General features: G+C 46.5%; 2 protein-coding genes across 3 annotated transcripts in view; one reads left to right on the forward strand and one right to left on the reverse strand.

The window, feature by feature from the left end:
* The window catches only part of LOC123070369 (kinesin-like protein KIN-6), a 27942-nt gene extending 17466 nt beyond the window's left edge, over positions 1–10476 (reverse strand). Inside the window, exons 1-15 of one of the 2 annotated variants that reach the window (XM_044493557.1) lie at positions 9782–10476; positions 6306–6511; positions 5866–5989; positions 5426–5520; positions 5170–5305; positions 4987–5052; positions 4798–4860; positions 4673–4723; positions 4212–4294; positions 3633–3753; positions 3394–3489; positions 3119–3313; positions 2564–2693; positions 2338–2481; positions 2157–2254 (exon numbers count right to left, since the gene is read on the reverse strand). In XM_044493557.1, the coding sequence (XP_044349492.1) occupies positions 2157–2254; positions 2338–2481; positions 2564–2693; positions 3119–3313; positions 3394–3489; positions 3633–3753; positions 4212–4294; positions 4673–4723; positions 4798–4860; positions 4987–5052; positions 5170–5305; positions 5426–5520; positions 5866–5989; positions 6306–6511; positions 9782–10393 (2220 nt within the window). In that variant the 5' untranslated portion in view covers positions 10394–10476. The remainder of the gene's footprint in view (positions 1–2156; positions 2255–2337; positions 2482–2563; positions 2694–3118; positions 3314–3393; positions 3490–3632; positions 3754–4211; positions 4295–4672; positions 4724–4797; positions 4861–4986; positions 5053–5169; positions 5306–5425; positions 5521–5865; positions 5990–6305; positions 6512–9781) is intronic. The other variant, XM_044493558.1, reaches the window with a different exon arrangement.
* An 8365-nt stretch (positions 10477–18841) lies between these two features.
* LOC123065526 (uncharacterized) lies at positions 18842–21371 on the forward strand. Its single transcript, XM_044488785.1, has 3 exons — positions 18842–19718; positions 19848–20477; positions 20590–21371. The coding sequence occupies exons 1-2, from the start codon at positions 19357–19359 to the stop codon at positions 20422–20424; spliced, it is 939 nt and encodes a 312-aa protein (XP_044344720.1). The 5' UTR covers positions 18842–19356; the 3' UTR covers positions 20425–20477; positions 20590–21371.
* The last annotated feature ends 2926 nt before the right edge of the window (positions 21372–24297 follow it).

Genomic DNA, 24297 nt, shown 5'->3' on the forward strand with positions numbered 1-24297 from the left:
GTTTTGGTCCAGTCAGCAATGTTGACCATTTGACCAGCATGCCACGTGTAACTTAGACGCCTGGCGCTAAGACCAGCGCCGCCGCCCCGATCTCTCCCCAGCGCCGCCTGTATTGTTCCCGCCACCGGCAGATCTGCCGCCGCCGCCACCGGTTATCCCCTCCACGGGCAGAGCTCCTACCCCAACTCCAAGCAGAGCCCACAACTGATGCGAGGTTGAAGACGCGAAGAATTAGGTGAGCAATATTCCCCCACCTTTCACAGAATAGTTTTTTTTAAAAGATTCACAGAATAGTTCATAAGGCCTCACCTAGGGATGATTTGGGTCGTCTGCAATAATGTTATTTGATCTCGTTTATTTTTTGCAATCATAGGTTATGGATCCAGCAGATCATATTGCTGTTCGTTTTCATTTCAATGGTGAATTTATCAATGACGGGAAGACAATCCAGTATGTGGGGGGCAAAGAAGCAATGTCCTTTTTAGATCGAGCAAGCTTGAGCTTACAGAGAATTCAACAATGTTTGAGTGAGCATTATGTCACAGTGGACGGACAACAATTGCACTGGCTCTTCCCTGGGAAGGATTTCTTTGATGGGTTGTTGATGTTGTCTGAGGACAAGTCTGTCAAAACACTGTCAGCATGTACAACAGATGCAGGTGTGGCTGATGTGTATCTGGAGGATCCGTCCGTGCAAGATGAAGAAGTTAGTGAGGAAGAATATTGGGCTGAAGAGGAGTATGTAGCTACTGATGATGAGAAGAAGTCTGCAAAGGAAAAGCCAATTGATGTAGAAAGCAGCTCCGATGATAGTGACTTTGTGCCACCAGATTGTTCATCGGATGACGATGAGGCAGATGCTATTAGGCAAGATTACAAGAAATTCAAAAAGAGCAAGAAGATGGCAGCTGGAAAACTTGCACTTGAGTATGAGTTTGAAGCATTGAATGTAGTTAAACCTGAAGGCAATTATGAAGATGACTCAAGTGCCGAAGAGGATGAATCTTATGACGAGGACAGTGATGGTGAACTTATCAAGCGCGAGCCTGAATATGCTAGGTTTAATAGTAAAGCAGAAGTGATCAAGTTTAGCTTGGGTATGACATTTAGTGGGAAGAAAGAGTTCAAAGATGCAATCATTCGTTATGCACTGAAGGAAAGAAAAGAAATCAAGTTATTAAAAGATGAGGGAGTCAGAGTAAGGGCAAACTGCACATGGCCTCATTGTCCTTGGGTGTGTTTGTTGAGGAAAACATCAAAGTTTGAAAGTCAGCAGATTACTTCATTTACTGGGGAACACACTTGTCCAAAAAGGAAAGATAGTGCACTAGTCACAAGTAGACAGATTGCAGAAAAGTTTGAGAGTTTGATAATGTCTAGTCCAGAATGGTCAATCCAGCAATTAAAGTCAACCGTGAAGGAAAAAATGTTTGCAAATGTGTCAATATCCAAAATCAAGAGAGCAAAAGCACTTGTCATTGGAAAAATGCTTGCGGCTAAAGAGGGAGAGTACAGCCAAGTGTTTGATTACCAACTTGAGTCCTATGTGTCAGACCTATTTGTGATACCTTTGTGTGTATCAGACCTATCTATATGTATGTGAGACCTATGTATGTGTGTTTCAGACCTATATATATGTATGTGTGACCAAGTTCTGTTCAAGCCTTTTTATTTGTTCATATGATGCTCAAATGGTACCAAATGGCACCAAAATGCTGCCAATTTTTGACCAGCAGATTAGGATATTTTCAAATTATCGATTTATGCATTATACATTCATTTCATTGCTGACATGGCATGCTGACTGGACGAGTTGACCTGGTCAACATGTGCTGAGACTGGACCAAAACCAGGGTCAAGGCGAGACAGGGGGTAATTTGTCTGGTTTTGATAGTTGGAGGGTGCATCTTAGACAGTATAATAGATGAGGGGTGTATATTAGACCCACCCAGGAGTTGAGGGTTGATATATGCACTTCTCTCTTAAAAATATGCATCCTGCCATTATGACCAACTAATATGCATCCTGCCATTATGACCAACTAATATGCATCCTGCCATTATGACCAACCATGGCATACTAAGAATATTCCAAAAACGTGTAGGGTTAAACTTCCCTTTGAGTTGCAAAAACAAAAGGATCAAAGGATTACATACCATGCCTTGCAACTCTAAGAAAGGCTGATCGGAGCTAACGTCTTCAGCGCCAGAGTTCGGTTGCTGAGATGAACTTTGATAATCATGCTGCTTCATTTCTGTACAAAGATCAAGTGAAAGTTCAACAAAAAGAAGTACATCACTAGCAACGAAGAAACAAGCATAAGAAATGATTTTGAACCTTTTATGTCGACGTCATGTTGAATACTCTTCACTTCTGTATTGCTGCTTAACTCCTCTTCTTCACTTTGTTCCACGGGAGCTTTCTCGCTAACTTGTATATCAGTAAACTGTGCGGACAGATTACATGGAACTATATGAAGTTCTGCAAAAATGATACATGTGTCTCAGTTGTTGTGTACCAGTTAGTTTAAGAGCTGTCAAGCAAAGTGGATATACAATTGGACCTGTAAAGCTTGTCTCAGATGGATCATCCAAATGACTGGGTGCATGTGTTACACCACCGTCAGGTGCCGATGTTTGTTCAGAACAACTCTCAGAACCATCAGATTCCTTGTTGCCCACTTGTCCCATTATCTGAAATAAGAGAAACATAAAGTAAAAATGAGAACTACGTTCAAATGCAACAAAGAACACCCTACACGTCTACACAAGCAACACGAACACCCTATGCTACTCCTAACGGCTGTTCAGGCAGCAAGTAAATTTAGAGTGTATGATCTCATGGCATATACAGTATTGAGATAGAGACTTAAAGGGGAGATATGTTGCTTACTATTGAGGCACAAATAGTACATAAAGCAGGGCAGAAGGTGATATGCAGAAACAAATACACATGAGCATTGGAGATATGATAACTTGCTTATAGAGTTCTATATTAATAGCAGAAAATCATATAGCATATATACCTCCAAATCTAAGTCATTCATCATGCACATATGAGGCAGTATATGTAAATAGAACATTAAACGTCAGATATTATAATCCAAAGCTGAACTTACATGGAAATTGTTTAATGCAGCGTCACTGGCAAGGTCAGTTTGAACAACCGAGCTTATAGCAATTGATGCAGCATCATTTTGCTTAACGTGTGAACAACGAAACTTCAGGTCATCCAACTCTTTTTTCAGCTCTAGAATTTCAGTGTCTTTATCTTTGAGCAACTCTCGCATGCTTTTAGTAGCAACCTCAGACTCCTATGAACGAAATACCATGGATCAACAAAATACAAAAAGAAACTCAAATGAACAAATTACCAAAATCTTTTCCTGCTTACTGAAATCTTTTGTTTTGAAACAGTCCATAAAGCATTGAAAAGGTTCTTCATGATTTGTTCACTTCGAAGCACTCTTTGCAGCTCCTTTTCTTCAGCCTGCAGAACATAACAAAAATGATAGTTCATTCAAAATAATTAACTATCAGAGCTGAAATGTCTATACAAGTGAGGCTCTGCGCCAGACAGAAATTAAATACTTAAATGGGACAAAATGATTGGAGGATTTAATCAATTTGTACCGTAACAACTTCAGGCTCGGGCTTGTTAACCTTCCTTTTTTTCTTGTTCTCTTGGCAAACCAGGGAAACATTGGTTCTCTTTTGGGAAACCAAGTCAGAAGATTCATCAAGGCTGGTGTACCTGAAAAGATAACAGGAAATAGAATGAATGATAAATATGCATATGTATCTATGTATAGAGGCCACCCAACGTACATGCGACATTTGACAAAACGGTCGGATTTCAAGTACAACATGGAGTCATTTAACTCATCAGCAAGGACATTTAACTACAGTGTCACGAAGAACAACTTCTTCGACCCCAAAGCTAAACGAACTTCTTTGAAGGAATCAGTAAGTACACATCGTTGAACAGATAGAATCTACAGCCAAAGTCTTTCATTGGTTTTGTATGTACAGTGTGTTGCTACTTATACAACCCTGTCAATAGTACTATATTTATAAAAAAAAAATACCTAGGAGTATATCACATGCAAAGGACGTTTGACTAACGTAAATCAAGCATGAAATGGTACTATTGGCCACTGCCATTCAATCCATTCAATCCAGACTGGGAGAAGAAAAAATAAAGGGAATTACCTTATTTTCATGTAAGGAGATGCTTGTCTGAGCAAATATGATGTATCTGCGTAATCATCTTCTCCTGGTTTCACGTTCAAAATCTGAGAAACAATAGAAATGGTAATTAAAAACAGTGCACTTATCAAGTCAACATGCACTGTGTAGACCTCAGAGTAAGGGTGTCAATGACACACTCTTCCAGCATAAAAATATAGAGATTGTGAATGACTTGCAAAAACGGGCCTTCAATTGAAAAAGATTCAATAGGCATCCTTCATAATGGCCAATAGAATAATACTCCCTCCGTCCCAAAATAAGTGTCACTGATTTAGCATAACTTTATACTAAATCAGCAACATTTATTTTGGGACCGAGGGAGTAGTACATTTGTCAGGATCAAAAAAACTTTGAACTAGTAAGATGTCATTTGAGGAGCTGTTGATAAGAAAAATAGACCATTTTATCGCAGAATGACTTACCAGAGTCATCTTCTTCCTTCCTTCCAGGTAGTCTTTCAAGTACCTTGTCAACTTTGAAAACACAAAATATTTAGGACAAATGAAAATAATATTATTTCAAAAGAATACATTGTCAGCACACATACCATTGAGTTCTTAAAATGTTTCTCCAAGGTTTTCTTCTGATTTTTCTGATGATCTAATAAAGCCTGCAGTTACCAAAGTTGAAAGCAAAACTATGATTAGCTGGCAGGTGCACCTCACTGATAAAAAATGCATTCTGCAAGCACCATCTGTTGTGCATAAAGGGCAGCAAATGAAAAGGCTAATTTTACCCTCAAACATAGACCGAAAACCATTGACGTATTGTTAATAAAGTTACTCTCCAGCAACCTTGAACCCTGCAAAATCAAAGATTAAAAGTTATTTAGACCATTATCCAGTAGAAGAACAGGTGTCATGACATGGTTATATGATCACTGCTATACAATACAATTAACGGTGATAGACGAATAGACCTTATTTCCAGTATTCTTTTTTCGCTCTGCCCCAGCAAGGTCTGCAATGGTCAGGACAGATCCACTAATAGGGTACTCACTTTGTTGTTCAATTTTTTTATGAACAGCACGTATAGTTATGATGCACTGTGACCGGCTGCAATACAATATGAAGTTAATATTAACATCATCGTATATAACTGCAACTAAAAAGTTCAGGATAAGTGGTATTTATATGAAAGATATGTTTGCAGATCTATCTATACAGAGAACATGCCTTGACTCGCTGTTAGCATCAGTTGCAGCTGTGCTGCGCTTAAGCATGCCACGTGAAACTACGCTCTCAGCATCCATGGCACTTGAAATGGCCACCTGCAAAATAAATAACAGTGAGCATCTAATTTTATGCTATTGCCAGAAAGGCGAGCACCTTATTGCATGCTACTACAAAAACTATTCATATCAACGCAGTGCATATCAACTGGAAATGGAATTTGCCATCCAAGACCCCGTCTTTCAGGTTGGAAGCCAAGGTTGATTACAGCAAAGAAGTGCAAATTCCTTAAGATATTTAAGTTGTCACGAAGTCGTGGCCATGACATTTAAAATGACACCAGAGTAAGACTACTATATATAATTATATATGACCCTATCAGGCATGTTCAAAGTGTTGTTCCAAGGGGCCTAATTTTAAGGAAAGTAGGCCAACTGAGATACCTCTTTAAGGCCTTTAATTGTTGCTGACTGCTGGAGGACCAGCTCTGCTCCACCAGACAAAAGATCGAGAATCTGTTCTCCTTTTCCTTCACAGAGAATCTCGAACATTGACAAGTAAAATGACCTGCAAGTGTGTCATGGAACTCATTAAGGGAGTGTTTGTGATTTAATTGCTTCCACCGTAGCTAGAAAACCTAACAAAGAACTTGCATTTGCACATCATGTTAAGCTATAAGCTGCTCGCGAGAGAATCCAAAACGGTAAAACTTTTTTAGTTTCAGAATTTTCAGACTTGCATGCTTCAGTAATCTTCTGAACATTTGCTATATTTGCGGCATTTGGCGTCAATCCTAGCACGGACCCAGTACTAGATATGCAGATTATACACTACACTAGTAGAGTGTACCAAGCTGGCAGCAAAAAAGCCAGAACAGGTGTACCTTGGCGATTGGTTGCCACCTTCGGATTCATCTGCCGCGGCGAAGATCTTCTGTAGCGTGAGCGGTACCAGGCCGGGATTTCTCGCAGTACCAAAGACGGTATGCGTCTTGCCGGACCCCGTCGGACCCATCGCAACCAGAAGCCCGCTCTTTCCTCCCAAGAACTCGTCCACTAGCGGGTTCATCACTTGAGTAAAGATATCATTCTGCACGGAATTGCAAGGAGAGATTAATAGCATGCCAGCAAATGCATAGGTTCAAATCCAGTAAATGTCATCTAAATCATAGCCCAGTACATAAATACTCCTAGGTCTGTCCTGAAATCGATAGCATTGTACCACTAAGACAGTAATGCATCACCTAAAAAAAACTATGATAGTAATGCAGTGAACAAATGTACTTTTATACTGGTTGACATGCCGACGACCGTTTGACTAGAAACAAGAATTTTCAAACCCACTAACCAATTGTGAATTGGTTTTTCAGTATTGCGAAGCATTGGTTCCACAATTTTAATATGCCTCAATGTATAAAAACTGCACAAATGTCTACTTGAAAGACAGGAACAAGAAAATAGAGATACGAAAAAACCATAATTGTGAAGATTTGGATTTCTGCGAGACCACAGGACGCAAGAGTTTGGCCTGTCATGCATCACGATGGTACACAAAAAAATAAATGCATGGATTTTGGAGGAGCGAAGATATAGCCAGGGTGTGTGCATTGGACTTCTAAAGGCTGAAATGAAAAGATCTATGAGACTGTATTAAGATTATCAGAAAGAAAATTCATTGTATGCGCCTTTCAGCCTTTGTGTGGGTTATGAAGAAAAATAGTTGGGTGGTACATAAATAAAAACCCATGGGTGGATTGGAAAAAATTACATCACAAGAAAATGAATTACAAGACGTCCGACAGATGAAATATTCTCTCCAAAATAGAGTGCACTTGAATCCTTAGGAAAAATGCCAAACGAAACCCATAGGACAAAAAGCTTAGGATTCACACCCAACTATTTTACCCTAATTTATCTGCAAAAAATAGCCCATGGTCTCTAGAGTAAGGTAAACAATCGTAATAGCAAGGACAATAAGTTCCTTATACTTGGCACAACTGTGAGGTGAAAGCACAGATCTGAAAAAAAGAAGATTGATGCTGCCTTTTCTTTCTTAAACTAGCATAACAAGGATTATATGAGTCGACAATCTTTAGTAACAGAACCATACTCATGTCATGTAGGAGCTTTCGTCGTATCATACAACAAACAGAACTTCACCACTGAAAACAGAAGCTGTGCAAAGTTTAGACAAGTTGAACATCTCCAGTTAACTATAGTAGAAAATGTCCAGTTCAAACACTGTAACCACGAGTTCCTCACTGCTGTGCTGGGATGCTCACAAGATCCTCCCGGCAGAATCCGGCTGAGATGAGATCATAGCACAGTCATCTGTAGCCGGTCGAAGACCTCGGTTTGCAAAATGCACAGGCGCAATGCAAAATGCAGGTCGAAATGGAGCTGAATCGTCGGGGGTTTGGTGCTTTTCTTGGGGTACAGCAACTTGTGTTGATTAAACCCAGTCTAAAGGGCGACCACGGTGCCGGCAATTGTTAAGTCCGTGCGGGAGGCACGGAGCTCTTCAACTAATCCCCTCCCCACATCGGTAGCGCTCTCCCCGACAACAACGTTCTCGGGAGACTTCGATTGGGAGGAGATGAAGACCCGGGTGTGGGGGAGCCACATCCCGGCAACCACGTCCCTTGTGACGCTGGTCAAGCCCGTGCAAGTTGGCACGGCAATCGTGGCCCCGACATCCTCGGGACCCGACAAGCCCGTGCAAGTTGTCACGGCAAAGGCGTCGCCGACATCCTCGGGACCCAACAAGCCCGTGCCAGGAGGCACGGCAACGACGCATATGGTGGGCCACATCCCAACCATGATGCTGGCGACCAGTGAGGCCGTGCAAGAGGCACGGTACTCTCAGGTCGGCCACACCCCGACAACCAGGTTCTCGGGGTTCTGCAAGCCCGTGTGGGCGACATGGCACTCTTCGGCAGGCCTCAACTGGGGGGCGATGAAGAGACGGTCATGGGGCGGCCAAGCCTCGACCGTGACTCTGGCGACCATGGAGGTCGTGCAGGAGGCGCGGAGCTCTCTGGTCGGCCACGCCGCAACCCCGACACACTCAGGGTCCATCGAGTTCGTGCGGGAGGCACGACACTCTCTGGTCGGGCATGCCCCGACCACGCTGATGGCGACCGTCGAGACCGTGCAGGAGCCACGGTGCTCTATGGTCGTCCATGTCGCAACCCCGACACGCTCGGGGTCCATTGAGTCCGTGCGGGAGGCACGACTCACGACTGTCGGGGGAGACCCGGCAAGCAAGTCTGTTGGGAAGAGCGACAAGGAGTCCACTACCTTAGGAGAAGCCACTCCAGGTAGTGCGGTGTCCGACAAGTCATCCCCGGGAAGGGAGTTCCCGGGTAGCTTGACGTCTGACACAACAACCCCGGGAAGGGAGTTCCCGGGCAGTGTGACGTCAGGAGCTACGACCCCAACAACATTGACACCCAAGAGCGAGGTGGTTCTTGGGCAGTTTTTGTCCCCGCCTACAGCGCGGTCGGACCTGTTCGACACCAACAACGTTGGCGATCCACACAGGTTGCGACGCCTGGGGGGGTCTTCTCGGCAAGCCTACGGGACGACCACAACACCTCGAGAAGACGGACAATCGGACCAAGGCACTTGGTCGTGTTCAATTCCAGGAGTTGTGCGACAAGCTCGGGATCGTCGACGTCAAGCCCTTTCGACAGGTTTAAGGGGGAGATTGTTGATTAAACCCAGTCTAAAGGGCAGTGCACAACTGCCATTGCTTGGAAAGTAGCAAGTACTATGCTAGGCTTTCTCGGATCAAAAGACTGAGATGGAGAAGTAGCTAGATAGTACTAGGCTTTATCTAGTCAACAGGCTGAGGTGGAGATGCAGGTAAGTATAGCATTAGGCTTTAGCTGTGGAAGCAATTACCTAGTAGTTTCTAGGAAATGGCTTTGCATGGCCATGGTAGTAGCCCCGTAATTTCTAGCATGTGTGTGTGAGCTGTGCACACCCGGGCCTATAAAAAGGACCCCAGGTCCTTCAGTTGTAACCAGGCATTCCAGTGCAATACAAGAAGCATTCATCCAGTACTAGTACCACTGTGTGTGTCTCCTCACTACTACTAAGTGTGTGTGCGTGAGCCACCACCTCGACCACTCCATCCAGCGCCAAGAAGCAAGCTAGCTTCAGCTGTAGTATACTAGTTCATCTCTTGGTTGCTGTTCCTGCATCCGCTGTGTCCGATCCTAAAAAAGCCAGCTATATTGTAGTTTGGGCTAACAACTTGTTCTAAGGGAGACATCAAAATGTCTAGATGCAAATGGGGCATTTTGCTGCTTCCGTGGGTTCTAATCGGGAGGGGATGAGGATTTGGGGGTTATACCTGCGAGGAGTTGGGCGGCAGGACGGCGGAGAAGCCGTCGAAGACCTCGGTGGCGGTGCGGCCGCGCCGGTGGTCGACGAGCTTGGCCGGGGGGACGGTGAGCGCGACGGAGCCCGGGGCGGTGGCGACGAGGCAGACCCCGGGCGGCTGCTGCTTCCTGGGCGGCGGCGGCGGCTGCTCCTTGGCCCTGGCGCGGCCGGCGGCGGGCCTGCCGCCGCGATCCCGCTCCGGCGCCGGGAGTGGGCGGATGCGGAGGTACACCTTGAGGCGCTCCTCCGCCGCCGACTGCTGCGACGAGGTCGAGGAGGTGAGCACTGTGGCGGCGGCCGCGGCGGGAGGAGGGGGGTGGGGAGGGGAAATGGCGGCGTCGGGTGGGGTGGGGGGAGGGGGCGGGAGAGGGGAAGCGGCGGCCGCGGGAGCTGCCGCCGCCGCGGGTTCATCGTCGAGCGGGCGGGATATGACCGGGGCCTTCCGACGGCGAGAGCGGAGAGTGGCCGTGGCCGTGGTCGGGGTCGGGGCGGGGGCGGGGGTGGGGCCCGGGGTCAGGGCGGGCCTGCCGCGGCGCGGAGGGTTCCGGCGGACGGTGGTCGGCGGCGGCGGCGGCGAGGCCATCGGAATAGAATGGGGATCGATTTGGTTTTCTTTTCCCTCCGCCGCTCTTCGAAAATGCTTTGAAATTTGGAAACCAGCTGCCCGTCCGCGAGTGGAGGGAGCTGAATTACAGGGGCGCCTGCCCCCTCCTATCCACCGTCCGTTTTAGGCAGATGCAATCCAACGGTCTGGATGATCAAACAGGGTTTAGCAAGGTTTTAGGCCTATGACATCTCATCCCTCCAAATAGTTCCACCTCAAGAGCCTATAACTATCTAATCTGTGTCATCCAGAAATATGGGAGGCAATGATTAGTCTCCATGCCCCCCGCGATTTCAGTTGTATTCTGTTACATTTTCACTAAAGTGGCCCTGTTTGCTGTAGGCTGAATGACTAGTGGATAACATAACATTCGATCATGGGTTTAAAGCATTGAAGAAATATGGGAGGCAATGCTTAGTCTATATAACCCCAAAAGAAAGATGCTTAGTCTCTCTATCTTGACTAGCAAAAGGGCCCGTGCGTTGCAATGGGAGGGGAAAAAAATCATAATCTCCAATGGCGATGACCACATTTTGTTCATATCTCATCGCATGATTTTGTTCACAAATGCAAGAAAATGTTTCTTTTTTAAAATTTATTCACAAATTGAAGCGATGTTCACATTTTCGAAAATTATCATGGTTGTCAAAAAACTTGGTAATTCAAAGAATTATTCTGAATTACAAGAAACGTTTTTTTTTAAAACATACAATAAAATTCTGATCCACCTCGGCAGTTAATTCTACAAAATTCACACGGGTATATAGTCACAAAGACACAGAAGCATTACTGTTTAACTAGATACCTTCGATCATTCATGAACACTTTCTCAAATTTGGGAACATTTTTGTAAGTGTTTACTAATTAAAAAACATTTTCTTAAAATTGTGAACACTTTTTTATATTGCGAACGGTTTTTAAGCATTTTCTATTGAATCGGCGAACAATTCTAGAATAGACGAACATTTTTCCCGAATTTGGATTTTTTTAAATTCACGAACATTTTTTGAAATGAATGAACATTTTCTGAATCGGCAAAATATTTTATGAATCAATAACCTCTTTTGTAATTCATGATTTTTTTAAAAAAATAGGACATTTTTGAAAATGCGTGAATTTTTTTAAATAGCAAACATTTTGTCCAATTTCATTAATAATTTATAATATACGGACTTGTTCCAAAATGATGGACTTTTTTATTTTACGAACATTTTTTTTGGATATGCCAACATTTTTAGGAAAATCCTAAGCATTTTTTGAATTCCCAAACATTTTATGTTTTCTTGAACATTTTATTCCAAAATTCAAAGTTTTTAAAATTTCAAAAGCTTTTTGAAGTTCCAAATTATTTAATGTAAGGAAAACAAAAACAGAATAGAAAAATAAAAAACGAAACTAGAAAAACAGACGCTTGCACATGGGCCGGCCCAAACGGGCGCGCTGTGTCTTCTCCAGGGCGAAGAGCGTAGTATAGTAGGTCTCTATGCTTTGGCCGGCTTTGAAAACCAACCGCCTCATGAGGGAGTGGGTGGAGCTAAATTAAAGGCCACCTGTCCCAACATATGCAGCGTCCGTTTTCGGCAGATGCGTTCCAACGGCCCGGATAATCTAGCAGGGTTTAGCCAGGTTTTAGCTCTTTGAAATCTCACCACTTCAAATATTTTCACCTCAAAAGAAATATGGGGGGCAATGCTTAGTCTTTGTACCCCACGTCCACCACGATGCTCGTGCGGGCGATTTGCTCCTCGACGAGCCAGTGCTCGTCGAGGAGCCGAAGGTTGTACCTCTAGTCAGCTTGCGCTTGTTGGAACACCACATCCCGCTCTTCCTTCACCATGTCGGTGAAGTGCGCCAACACCGCCCATGGTGATGTGCGGCATGGACCGGCTCGTCGTCCATTGGCTCGTTTGCGTTGCTGCCCTCCGAAGAGCTCGCCAACAAGCCAACCTGTATATGGCTGGCTCGGCGGGCCTGACAGCGAGCGGCAAAGCCGAAGAGCTCCTTCTTTTGTTCACCGTAGAGCCTATCCCATAGGGCTTTGGTGCTCGAGTCCAAGGTGGGTGTGGTGCACAAAGGAGATGGAGAGCGAAGGTGTGATGCGGTTGTTGACGGACCTGCCCATGTTTAAATAGCGGGCGGATGCCAGACGGTGATTAATATCGACCGAGGATGCCGAGTCTGTATGAAGCTTGGGCATTGTCGAGTTTACTATAACTCGTGAGAGTCAATCATCGACGCCTGTCAATTGTTTTTGTTTCATTGTCAAATCGGTTGCAACTGAAAATTTTAAGGAAGAAATCCATTTTGTACCACTCAACTTTGTTTTCTTGTGAGCTGCCAGCCTTTGGACTTCGTTTCTTTTAGCTTAGCTTATGATAGATGCTCTGTCATTCTTTTAGGGGTTAATAAAATAAATTAAATTAAAATAAAAGGCTCTCTCATAGTCTTTCATTTTGTTGAGCAACTCTCATAGTCTCTCATGAGAAGTTTTTTTGTTGAGGCATATGATTTTTTTAGACATATGAGAAGGTATTAATTTGAATGCATTTTATGAGGAGGCGTGGGGACAATGATGGAGCCCAGGAAGGAGGCCGGCCCAACAGAGCCCAGTAGAATGGGGTTTTGAGGAAGAAAGTATGGTTGAGCCGGCCACCTCTCTTCTCTCCTCCCTCCAACAGCGGCGCCGGCGACTCCAAGTCGACGCCTCCTCCTCCTCCACGGCGCCGCCGCCGCCACCGCCGCCCCTCCTCCGACTCCGACCAACACACCGGTCCGGTGTGTCTCCTCCCCTCCCCTCGCAAGCCGCAGCAGCACCGCCTTCCGCCAGCGAGTCTCCGCTGCCCGCTCCCTCGCCAACAACACCGGTGGCGTAAGTACCTCCCCTCCCCTTCCCTCCTCTCTTCACTCCAACAACTTGGCTTCGATGGTCGATTCTCTCGTCAATGCTGATCCCATATGCCGTAACCCTATATCTATCTCTGTATCTTAGTCTGAAAGTTCATTAATTTCGCATATCTTCTGCATTGCATAAACAAACAAATACGTAGACATGGTTTATCAAATCGGTCTGACCAAGTCTGTTGAATCGGTCTCGCTGAGTTTGGTAAATTGTGTGTAACGGTTAGATTTTGTGTGGATGCTATATATACCCCTCCACCTCCTCTTCATTCGTGGAGAGAGCCATCAGAACAAACTTACACTTCCAACTTACCATTTCCGAGAGAGAACCACCTACTCATGTGTTGAGGCCAAGATATTCCATTCCTACCATATGAATCTTGATCTCTAGCCTTCCCCAAGTTGCTTTCCACTCAAATCTTCTTTCCACCAGATCCAAAACCTATGAGAGAGAGTTGAGTGTTGGGGAGACTATCATTTGAATCACAAGAGCAAGGAGTTCATCATCAATGCACCATTTGTTACTTCTTGGAGAGTGGTGTCTCCTAGATTGGCTAGGTGTCACTTGGGAGCCTCCGACAAGATTGTGGAGTTGAACCAAGGAGTTTGTAAGGGCAAGGAGATCGCCTACTTCGTGAAGATCTACCGCTAGTGAGGCAAGTCCTTCGTGGGCGACGGCCATGGTGGGATAGACAAGGTTGCTTCTTCGTGGACCCTTCGTGGGTGGAGCCCTCCGTGGACTCACGCAACCGTTACCCTTCGTGAGTTGAAGTCTCCATCAACGTGGATGTACGATAGCACCACCTATCAAAACCACGCCAAAAACATCCATGTCTCCAATTGCGTTTGAATCCTCCAAACCCTTCCCTTTACATTCTACCAAGTTGCATGCTTAATTTCCGCTGCTCATATACTCTTTGCATGCTTGCTTGAATTGTGTGATGATTGCTTGACTTGTCATAAGATAGCTAAAATCTGCCAAACTCTAAAATTGGGAAAAGGTTAAGTTTTTAATTGGTCAAGTAGTCTAATCACCCCCTCTAGACGTACTTCAATGTCCTACAATATTGGATACCGACGATCGAATCTCGGGCAATTAACATACTGATGACAAAGGGAACAACGTATGTTGTTATGCTGTTTGACCGATAAAGATCTTCGCAGAATATATGGGAGCCAATATGAGCATCCAGGTTTCGTTATTGGTTATTGACCGGAGACGAGTCTCGGTCATGTCTACATAGTTCTCGAACCCATAGGGTCCGCATGCTTAACGTTCGGTGACGATTGGTATTATGAGTTTATGTGTTTTGACGTACCGAAGGTAGTTCGGAGTCCCGGATGAGATCGGGGACATGACGAGGAGTCTCGAAATGGTCGAGACGTAAAGATCGATATATTGGACGACTATATTCGGACGTCGGAAAGGTTTCGAGTGATTCGGATATTTATCGGAGTACCGGAGAGTTACAGGAATTCGCTGGGGAGTATATGGGCCTTATTGGGCTTTAGGGAAAAAGAGAGGGGAGGTTGTGCGCCCTCCCAAGGCCTAGTCTGAATTGGACTAGGGGGAGGGTCAGCGCCCCCTCCTTCCTTCTCTTCTATTTTCCCTTTCCTTCTCTCCTACTCCTACTACTTGGAAGGGGGGAATCCTACTCCCGGTGGGAGTAAGACTCCCAGGGCGCGCCATAGAGAGGCCGGGCCCTCTCCTCCTCCACTCCTTTATATACGGGGAGGGGTGCACCCCATGGACACACAAGTTGATCATTGATCTCTCTTAGCCGTGTGCGGTGCCCCCCTCCACCATAATCCACCTCGGTATTATCGTAGTGGTGCTTAGGCGAAGCCCTGTGTCGGTAGCATCATCAACATCGTCATCACGCCGTCATGCTGACGGAACTCTCCCGCAAAGCTCTGCTGGATCGTGAGTTCGTGGGACATCGCCGAGCTGAACGTGTGTAGAACTCGGAGGTGCCGTACGTTCGGTACTTGGATCGGTCGGATCGTGAAGACATACGACTACATCAACCGCGTTGTCATAGCGCTTCCGCTTTCGGTCTACGAGGGTACGTAGACAACACTCTCCCCTTTTGTTGCTATGCATCACCATGATCTTGCGTGTGCGAAGGATTTTTTTTTTGAAATTACTACATTCCCCATCAATTGCTTCTACAACTATCGCTAATGCATAGTGATAAAGTAAAGCAATTACATGGCGTTTGCATTTCATACAATAAGAGACAACCATAAGGCTCCTGTCGGTTGTCGATAACTTACAAAACATGATCATCTCTACAATAACGTATATCACATCATGTCTTGACCATATCACATCACAACATACCCTGCAATAACAAGTTAGACGTCCTCTACTTTGTTGTTGCAACTTTTACGTGGCTGCTATGGGTTTCTAGCAAGAACCGTTCTTACCTACGGCAAAACCACAACGGTGATTCGTCAAGTTTGTTGTTTTAACCTTCTTCGAGGACCAACCGTAGTCAAATTCGATTCAGCTAAAGTAGGAGAAACAGACACCCGCCAGCTACCTTTATGCAAAACTAGTTGCATGTAAGTGGGTGGAACTGGTCTAGGCCGCTTCATCCCACAATACCGTCGAATCAAAATAAGATGCTGGTGGTAAGCAGTATGACTATCACCGCCCACAACTCTTTGTGTTCTACTCGTGCATATCATCTACGCATAGACCTGGCTCATGATGCCACTGCTGGGAATCGTTGCATGGGAAACAAAAAAAAATCTATGCACACGCAATGATCTATCCATGGTGATGCATATCAACGAGGGTGAGAGTGTGTCTACGTACCCTCTTAGACCGTAAGCGGAAGCGTTTCACAACGCGGTTGATGTAGTTGAACTTCTTCGCGCTTCAACAGATCAAGTATCGAACGCACGGCACCTCCGCGTTCTACACACGTTCAGCTCGGTGACGTCCCTCGCCTTCTTGATCTAGCAAGACGTCGAGGTAGTAGATGAGTTACGTTAGCACGACGGCGTGGTCATGGTGATGGTGAAGTGATCTGCGCAGGGCTTCGCCTAAGCACTACGAAAATATGACCGGGGGTGTAAACGGTGGAGGGGGGCGTCGCACACGGCTAGGCAATTATCTGTTGTGTGCTAGGCGCCCCTCCCACATATATATAGGTGGGAGGGAGGGAGGAGCAGCCAAAAGAGGCGTCCAAGTAGGAGGAATCCTATTTGGGGTCCTCCCAAGCCGCGCCCCCTTTCCTTATTTGGAGTGCGGGTAAGGCAGGGGAAGGTGCCCTCCCCCCTTTTCCTTTCTCCCATGAGAGGGAAAGGCAAGAGGGGCTAGCCCCCCTTTCCTTCCCTAGGGCTGGACAAACAAGGGAGGGGGCGCACCAGCCCCCTCCTTTGGTCCATAAGGCCCATATCTTGCCGGGGGGAGAGGTGTGCCCGGAACCCCTTCCGGTGACCCGATTCCTTCCTATTACGTCCCGAAACACTTTCACTGTCCAAATACCATCGTCCTATATATCAATCTTTACCTCTCGACCATTTAGAGACTCCTTGTTATGTCCGTGATCTCATCCGGGACTCCGAACAACATTCGTTCACCAAAAACATATAACTCGTATAACACTATATCGTCAACGAACGTTAAGCGTGCGGACACTACGGGTTCGAGAACTATGTAGACATGACCGAGACACCTCTCCAGTCAATAATCAATAGCGGAACCTGGATGCCCATATTGGCTCCTACATATTCTACAAAGATCTTTATCAATCGAACCGTTATGACAACATACGTAATTCCCTTTATCCATCGGTATGTTACTTGCCCGAGATTCGATCGTTGGTATCTTCATACCTAGTTCAATCTTGTTACCGACAAGTCTCTTTACTCGTTCCGTAATACATCACCTCATGACTAACGCCTTAGTCATTTGCTTGCAAGCTTATGATGTGTATTACCGAGAGGGCCCAGAGATACCTCTCCAATACTCGGAGTGACAAATCATAATCTCGATCTATGCCAACTCAACAAACACCTTCAGAGATACCTGTAGAGCATCTTTATGATCACCCAATTATGTTGTGACGTTTGATAGCACACAAGGTATTCCTCCGATATCCGGGAGTTGCATAATCTCATAGTTGAAGGAATAAGTATTTGACATGAAGAAAGCAATAGCAATAAACTAAATGATCTTTATGCTAAGCTAATGGATGAGTCTTGTCCATCACATCATTCTCCTAATGATGTGATCCCGTTATCAAATGACAACTCATGTATATGGTTAGGAAACCTTAACCATCTTTGATCAACGAGCTAGTCTAGTAGAGGCTTACTAGGGACACGACATTTGTTTATGTATTCACACATGTATTTAAGTTTCCGATCAATACAATTCTAACATGAATAATAAAACTTTATCATGATTTAGGAAATATAATAATAATCATTTTATTATTGCCTCTAGGGCATATTTCCATCAGTGCCGCCATTGTCCGATCCGGGAAGACCCGGATCAAGGGTTTCCCCCAAGCATTAGGAAGGGGAGGCGGAATTGCTCCTCATGACGCCTTCAGCAAGGTAGCGGCGCCCATGGCGTTGCCGTGGACAGTACCTACCAGAGTCGAAGCACCAACTTTCGCTAGCAGCTTCACCTTACCCAACACTCGGGTCCGGCTAGCCCACCCACCACGCCCAGCACCCATCCAACCACCGGGGTTTGGATCGGCAGCCCCCCTCAGTCCACCCTCGAATGCGCCTTGCACCACGTAGATAAACATCGAGAATAGCACCGGGCATTACTCCAAGCACCATGCCTGCAGCAGAAGCACATCGTGTCCCACTGCAGGCCACCTGGGAACGCACATGCCTGGAGCGAGCGCGGCGCAACCACACCGAGCTATAGCTCGCTGGCGCCCCTTCCTCACCAATCTCCACAACGGCGCGACCGTGAGGCCGGGGTGTCGTCAGGGGCGGCGAGGACGAGTCATCATCAGAGCTCCCAAATCCGTCCACCACGGGAAGAAGACGCCGAGATGCAGGGGCCCCATCACCACATCCAATCACCACACCAGTCTCATGGCCACGGCCGGCCGCCGCCAACGCAGATCGCACCAGGATTGCCACCCATCTTCCTAATCTTGGTCGTACGCGGAAACGGCCAAATGACCCCCGTCCCTTTGGGAGCGGGCTGGCCACCACCGTGGCCGAAGCCGGCGACGGCGGCAGCAGCAAGGCCGATTTGTAGAGGGTTGGCGGCCGGGGTAGGTTTTCAGCCCCTTGGCCGCCACAAGAGGGACGACATGGTGGAAGTGAACGCTCTGACATCAAGTACAGTTACTGGAACCATCAATTTCTGTATGTAAAGCGACCAAAGTGACTATCGTCAACAAGTTTTTTTTTCACTAATTTTTTTTAATCCTAAAAGAGCAAGTTTAATGACGCATAATGCATTTTACTAAATTAAAAAAAAACACTAAACGTCCTTATGCATGCGGAGATCCTAACGATTTACGGCAGGCACGGTCAGTCAGCCGCACACCGCGCAACTAGAGTCGATTGCAAAACCTAATCGAATCCCGTCTCAGCTACACACATCCCACCAAGAGCCAGCCCCTCGATCGATCCGTCACCATCAGCTAGCGCCCTCTCTGTTTTCGAAATGAATTAGTTCATCGGCATCCATGGACCATGGCCCTGGTGGCGGCACAGCTGCTACCTGATGGCGTCCTCGCCAGCGTCCTCCGGCATCTCGCGCCGCGCAGCCTCGCCGCATCTCGCTGTGTCTGCAAAAGCTGGCGTGCCGTCGTCGACGACTGGCGCCTGCTGCGGACGGATCTCCTACCGCTATCCCTCTCCGGGATCTTCTTCATGGAGGAGATCTTTCCGGCCCTCCCGAAATTCTTCGCGAGCCCGTCGATAGATGGCAAGATCGCAGCCAGGCTCGACTACCTGGACACCAAATTTGAGGGTTATTTGCATATTATGGATCATTGCAATGGCCTTCTCTTGCTTTGGGATCAACTGGTGGTCAATCCAGCAACTCGACAATGGGTGCGTCTGCCTCAGCCCCCTGCGCCGGGTTGGAGGATTTCGCCGACGACATGTGCCTTGCTTTCGACCCCACTGTGTCGCCCCATTACGAGGTACTTCTTCTTCCCGAAGTTCCTCACAAGCTGGGTTCCATGACAGTATTCACGGAGGAATCAGAGTGGCCGCCTTCTTCGTATACAATAAGAGCCTTCTCTTCAAGGACATGGACATGGGAGGAGAGGGTGTTGGTCCGGAGAGGGGAGGCCGCAGGGGCCATTGCTGAGATGCACTCACCTAGGGCTAGGGAACCAGAGCATCGCTATGCCGTCTACTGGAAAGGAGAGCTTTATGTGCACTGCCAAAATGACTCCATTATGCGGTACTCATTCACCCCTTAAGCAAACAATGACATTTGTTATTGGGTTTTGATTTTGCCCATTTTCTAAGCTGAAACTCATCGTCCTATCAATTAACATGCGTTTTCTCTCAATTGACTTCACATTTGCAGCATAACCTTGTCGAATGGCGAGTATGAAGTTATTAAACCGCCTACAAGCATGGATGAGTTTACAGATTTTTATATAGGGAAATCGAAGAGGGGGCTGTACTGTGCTTTAATTTATAAAGATAGATCATACCGACTTCAGGTTTGGTTACTTAGTGAATTGAGGGGTAAAATGGAGTGGGGGTTGAAGATTGACACCAGCCTTGTGCCAGTGGTGGCAATGTTTTCTTGGTTGTCTCATGAAGAAAATTCCGGTCCGTGGATCTTACATGGTGGTAATTATGATGGAGATGGTAAAAAAGTGATCGTGGATGATAAATGTGAATGGGACTTCAACAATGGTATTATCCTTGAGGCAAGAGATGGGGATGAATGTGACTTTGTGTCTGATAGTATTTATTTCCTTGGATTTCATCCGTATTATGAGATTGCCTTCTTGTGGGTATCAAGAGCAAGAGTAGTTGCCTATCATTTGAGTAGCTCGAAAGTTCAAGACTTGGGCATGTTACACGTACAATGTGTAGGAGATTCCTTTCCATACACACCATATTGGACAGGAGAGTTATTTGAAAAGCATTAATTTATGTTCCCAGGGGTTTGCTTTCGGTGCCATATGACTTGTAACTTACATTGGTGAGTATGATTTTTTTACAAGAAATGCAGTTAACAGTTGAGTCTGGTGTTATTACTTTTCTGAAATTGGAGTCCTGTCTTAATTTTAATTCTTTTTTACCCACCTATTTAGGATATGGCTCCGTTGTTAATCCCTTCCCCGCCAGGATTCTGGACAAAACGCCGTCGATTAGCTGGGATCACTCTGGCAGAGGATTCTTCCCCGCACACCTTGTTTGGTGCATCCGGTTGCACATTCTTCCTCTGCATACTCTGTTTATATACATTGACTTTTATATATGAAAGCACAAGGAGCTGCAGTAGCAACTTGGTAATACAAATAAACTTTGTGCAAGGAGTTAGCAAAATTACGAGCATACTTGACATTTTTCTGAAAACCTTTTGGTGGCACAGTCACAGGTTGCTTGGGCTGTTTTGTTCTGGGAACAATCACATTATTTTAAGTGGCCGAAGAAAATTAATTACAGAAAACACTACATCCCTTTCTAATGATTAATTATTTTCTGCACAATACTTCTCAGCTTTATCATGTTTTTCTATAGTCAAGCGTATCTAATGGTGTTCCTACAATATCAAGTGTTTGACCAGCTCGCTTTTATGGACTGAAGTTGACAAGGAGAGGTTTAGGACAGTCACTACTTACTAGAGGAGCTCATGTTCTCTCTTAAAATTGTACTCCTTGCTATTCTGATACCATTAAATTTTAGGTTACAATTTTTCTTACAAACTGTGTGCATGCTCAGCTGTGGTGTCTTAAACAGGTGTCTTTTTAACGTTCATGTAAATCGGGCAGGATACCATTCTCAATAGTGACTTCTGAACAATCTAGTGACTTCTCAAGTTCCTGAACAATCATCTTGTGCTGTATTTGGGGAGCGGAAACTTTTGTTGAGATTTGTGATGCTGAAACACAAGGGGGGGCATGGATTCTTATGGCATGCAACCAAAGATGACTTTTTTACGGTGGTCACGTGTGTCATTTCACTCGTTTATTTGTTCCGCTTCTCAGTTAAGCTGCTTGTCTGCTTATGAAACACGCGACGGTGTTGGAGCTGGAGTTGGAATTGGAGCCGGCAAAGCTTATATAGTCACAAGAGATTGAGAAGGATCCCAATCGATTGACCTCTAAACAGACCGAACTTCACATCTCCCTGCCTCTTTGTGTCAATTTGAGACCCGTAGAAGAAGGCGCGCGATGGCAACTCTTGTAATGATGCTCGGCCAGGATGATGAAAGCCGTCCATCACCGGAGCTCCATGTTCTGGACGTCAGCGACGAGCAGGGCGGTGTAAGATCCGTCCAGTGCATGAGAGACCAGATAGTGGTGTCGTTGCCATTGTACAACACGGCGGCGGAGGTGTCAGGCGATGATGGTCCATGGCATCCGACTTGGATTTTCCCAGCCGTTATTTGAGTGCAACTACCACTTCCCTTTGTAAAACCTCACACACGGATTAGAGTCCACGTATCGATCGAGTAACAACCGTGGCACAAATAGCACAAGAGATACTGTTTTGGAACAGAAAAAACGTAGAGAGACGTACCAGCTGGTCAGGTGACGGTTCCCAACAGGACTATCTAGCTAGGTCAGCCTACATATTCGCAAAACAGAAGCAAAATAGGTCATGCATCACCGAGAAGCCTTGGGCATAAACTGCGCCATGAAGTCTCGAAATCTCTACTCCCTTCGTGAGGATCTAAATAAGGCAGCGGTTGCTGTCATCTGGATGCCCCTCTTCTTCTGGATACCCATCGGTTGCGCCTTTTTCCGCTTGAACGGCCTGCCTCCCAAATTCTCCGTTCAGGTCACCGAGGCCAGGAGTCCCGAAGCTCCCCGGACGGCGGTTCCAGCCGACCCCATCTCCAGTAGTACCGCCTTCAACATCACACTGCACGCCGTCAACCGGCGCCCCGGTGACAGGTGCTACCGCCACGGCGAGGCGGTCGTGCTCTACTCCGGCCTCACCGTCGCGTGGGGCCGCACGCCGCGCTTCTGCGTGGGCGCGATGGATGCACGGGACGTGACCGTCGTGGCGTGGGCCGACGACGGCGTCGAGCTGCCTACGTTGCTCAGAGACAAGATGGCGGCGGAGCGGCGCGCCGGCTCGGTGGAGCTCGAGGTCGATGTGCGGCTGTTCCGGGGCGACGACGGCTCGGCCAGACCGACGTGGATGCAGTGCAAGGTGACGACGGGTGGGCAGAAGCTGCCGGACGGGGTTCCATGCACCGTGTTCGCTCAGAAGAATTGGGCCTCGGATATTGGTCCGTATTGGACGCAGACGCTTATGGCCTCTGGGTGTAGTTGGCTCGAAACGATTGTGCATGGTTTATTCAATCAGTTTGGTTGATGATCACTAGTAGATCATGTGGATAATATGTAATATTGGGTGTAGTAGGGTTGTGTTCGTCTGTTTGTGACCGTGTTTTTCTTTTATTTGTATTATTGAGTACTCGATGACTTAGTGCCCGTTCAGAGGCCCTCCGCTCCACAACTCTGCCACGGAGCGGAGCAGGCTGCAGTTCAAATTTTCAGAGTGGTGGAATAGGTGCTCCGCCAGATTCGTGGAGCTGGTGGATTACCAAACAGGCCTCAAAGATGAAGATGCCAACACTTTCTTCTTTCACCTCCGGGTCAATCATAGAAGGCGAAAGAATTTCATCCACCGTCTTAAGCACAATAATGGTTGGGTCACCGACCATGAGCACAAGAAGTCCATCATTCAAAACCACTTCAGGGAAGTCGCCAAGAGGGGTGTGCCTCGTACCATTGACATCAATTAGGATAATATTCCTGTCCCTGCTTGCGATCTCTCAGACCTTGGGGCTGCCTTCTCGGAGGAGGAGGTCAAGAAGGCAATCTTCGATCTACCAAGTGACAAAGCTCCGGGACTGGACGGCTTCACCGGTGCCTTCTTCAAGGAATGTTGGGAGATCATCAAAGGAGACATTATGAATGCGGTCAACCACTTCTCGAGCTTGCACACCTCCAACATCCATTGGCTCAACTCAGCGAACATTGCCCTCATTCCTAAGAAAGATGGGGCGGAGTACATCTTCGATTTCCGTCCCATTAGTCTTATCCATGCAATTGCGAAGATTATAGCTAAGATGATGGCCTCACGTCTCGCACCGCACATGCAAAGTCTTGTCTCAAATGCTCAAAGCGCTTTTATCAAGAAGAGGAGCATACATGTTAATTTCATGTATGTGAGAGGCTTGGCGAGAAAGTTGCATCGCAACAAGACCCCGACTTTGCTCTTCAAGCTCGATATCAAGAAAGCTTTCGACTTTGTGAGATGGGATTTCCTTTTGGATCTTTTAAGGCATCTGGGCTTCCCAAGCAAATTTCGCGACCGGGTTTCAGCCCTCCTTTCCACGGCTTCGTCGAGGGTTTTGATCAATGGTGTGTTGGGTGATCTGTTGAAGCATGGTCGTGGCCTCAGGCAAGGCAATCCACTGTCACCCCTGCTGTTCGTTTTGGCGATTGATCCTCTACACCATCTTCTCAACAAAGCCACGACCCAAGGGCACCTCCATCCTCTCTGTCGTAGAGCCATGACAATCCGTGCTTCGCTCTATGCGGACGATGCTGCCATCTTTATCAAGCCCATCAAAGAGGATGTTCAATTCCTTGCTTCCTCTCTGGCCTCCTTTGGAGATATTACCGGTTTAGTCACCAATTGTGCCAAAAGCCTCGTGTCCCCTATTCGATGCGAAAACGTTGACCTTGATGATATTCTACTTGCTTTCCCGGTTGTCCGTTCTTCGTTTCCGATGAGATACTTTGGACTCCCACTGTCCGTCAAGTGTCTCAAGAGGA

Source organism: Triticum aestivum, chromosome 3B (genome assembly GCF_018294505.1).
Source record: "Triticum aestivum cultivar Chinese Spring chromosome 3B, IWGSC CS RefSeq v2.1, whole genome shotgun sequence".
In the NCBI taxonomy this organism is placed as follows: domain Eukaryota; kingdom Viridiplantae; phylum Streptophyta; class Magnoliopsida; order Poales; family Poaceae; genus Triticum; species Triticum aestivum.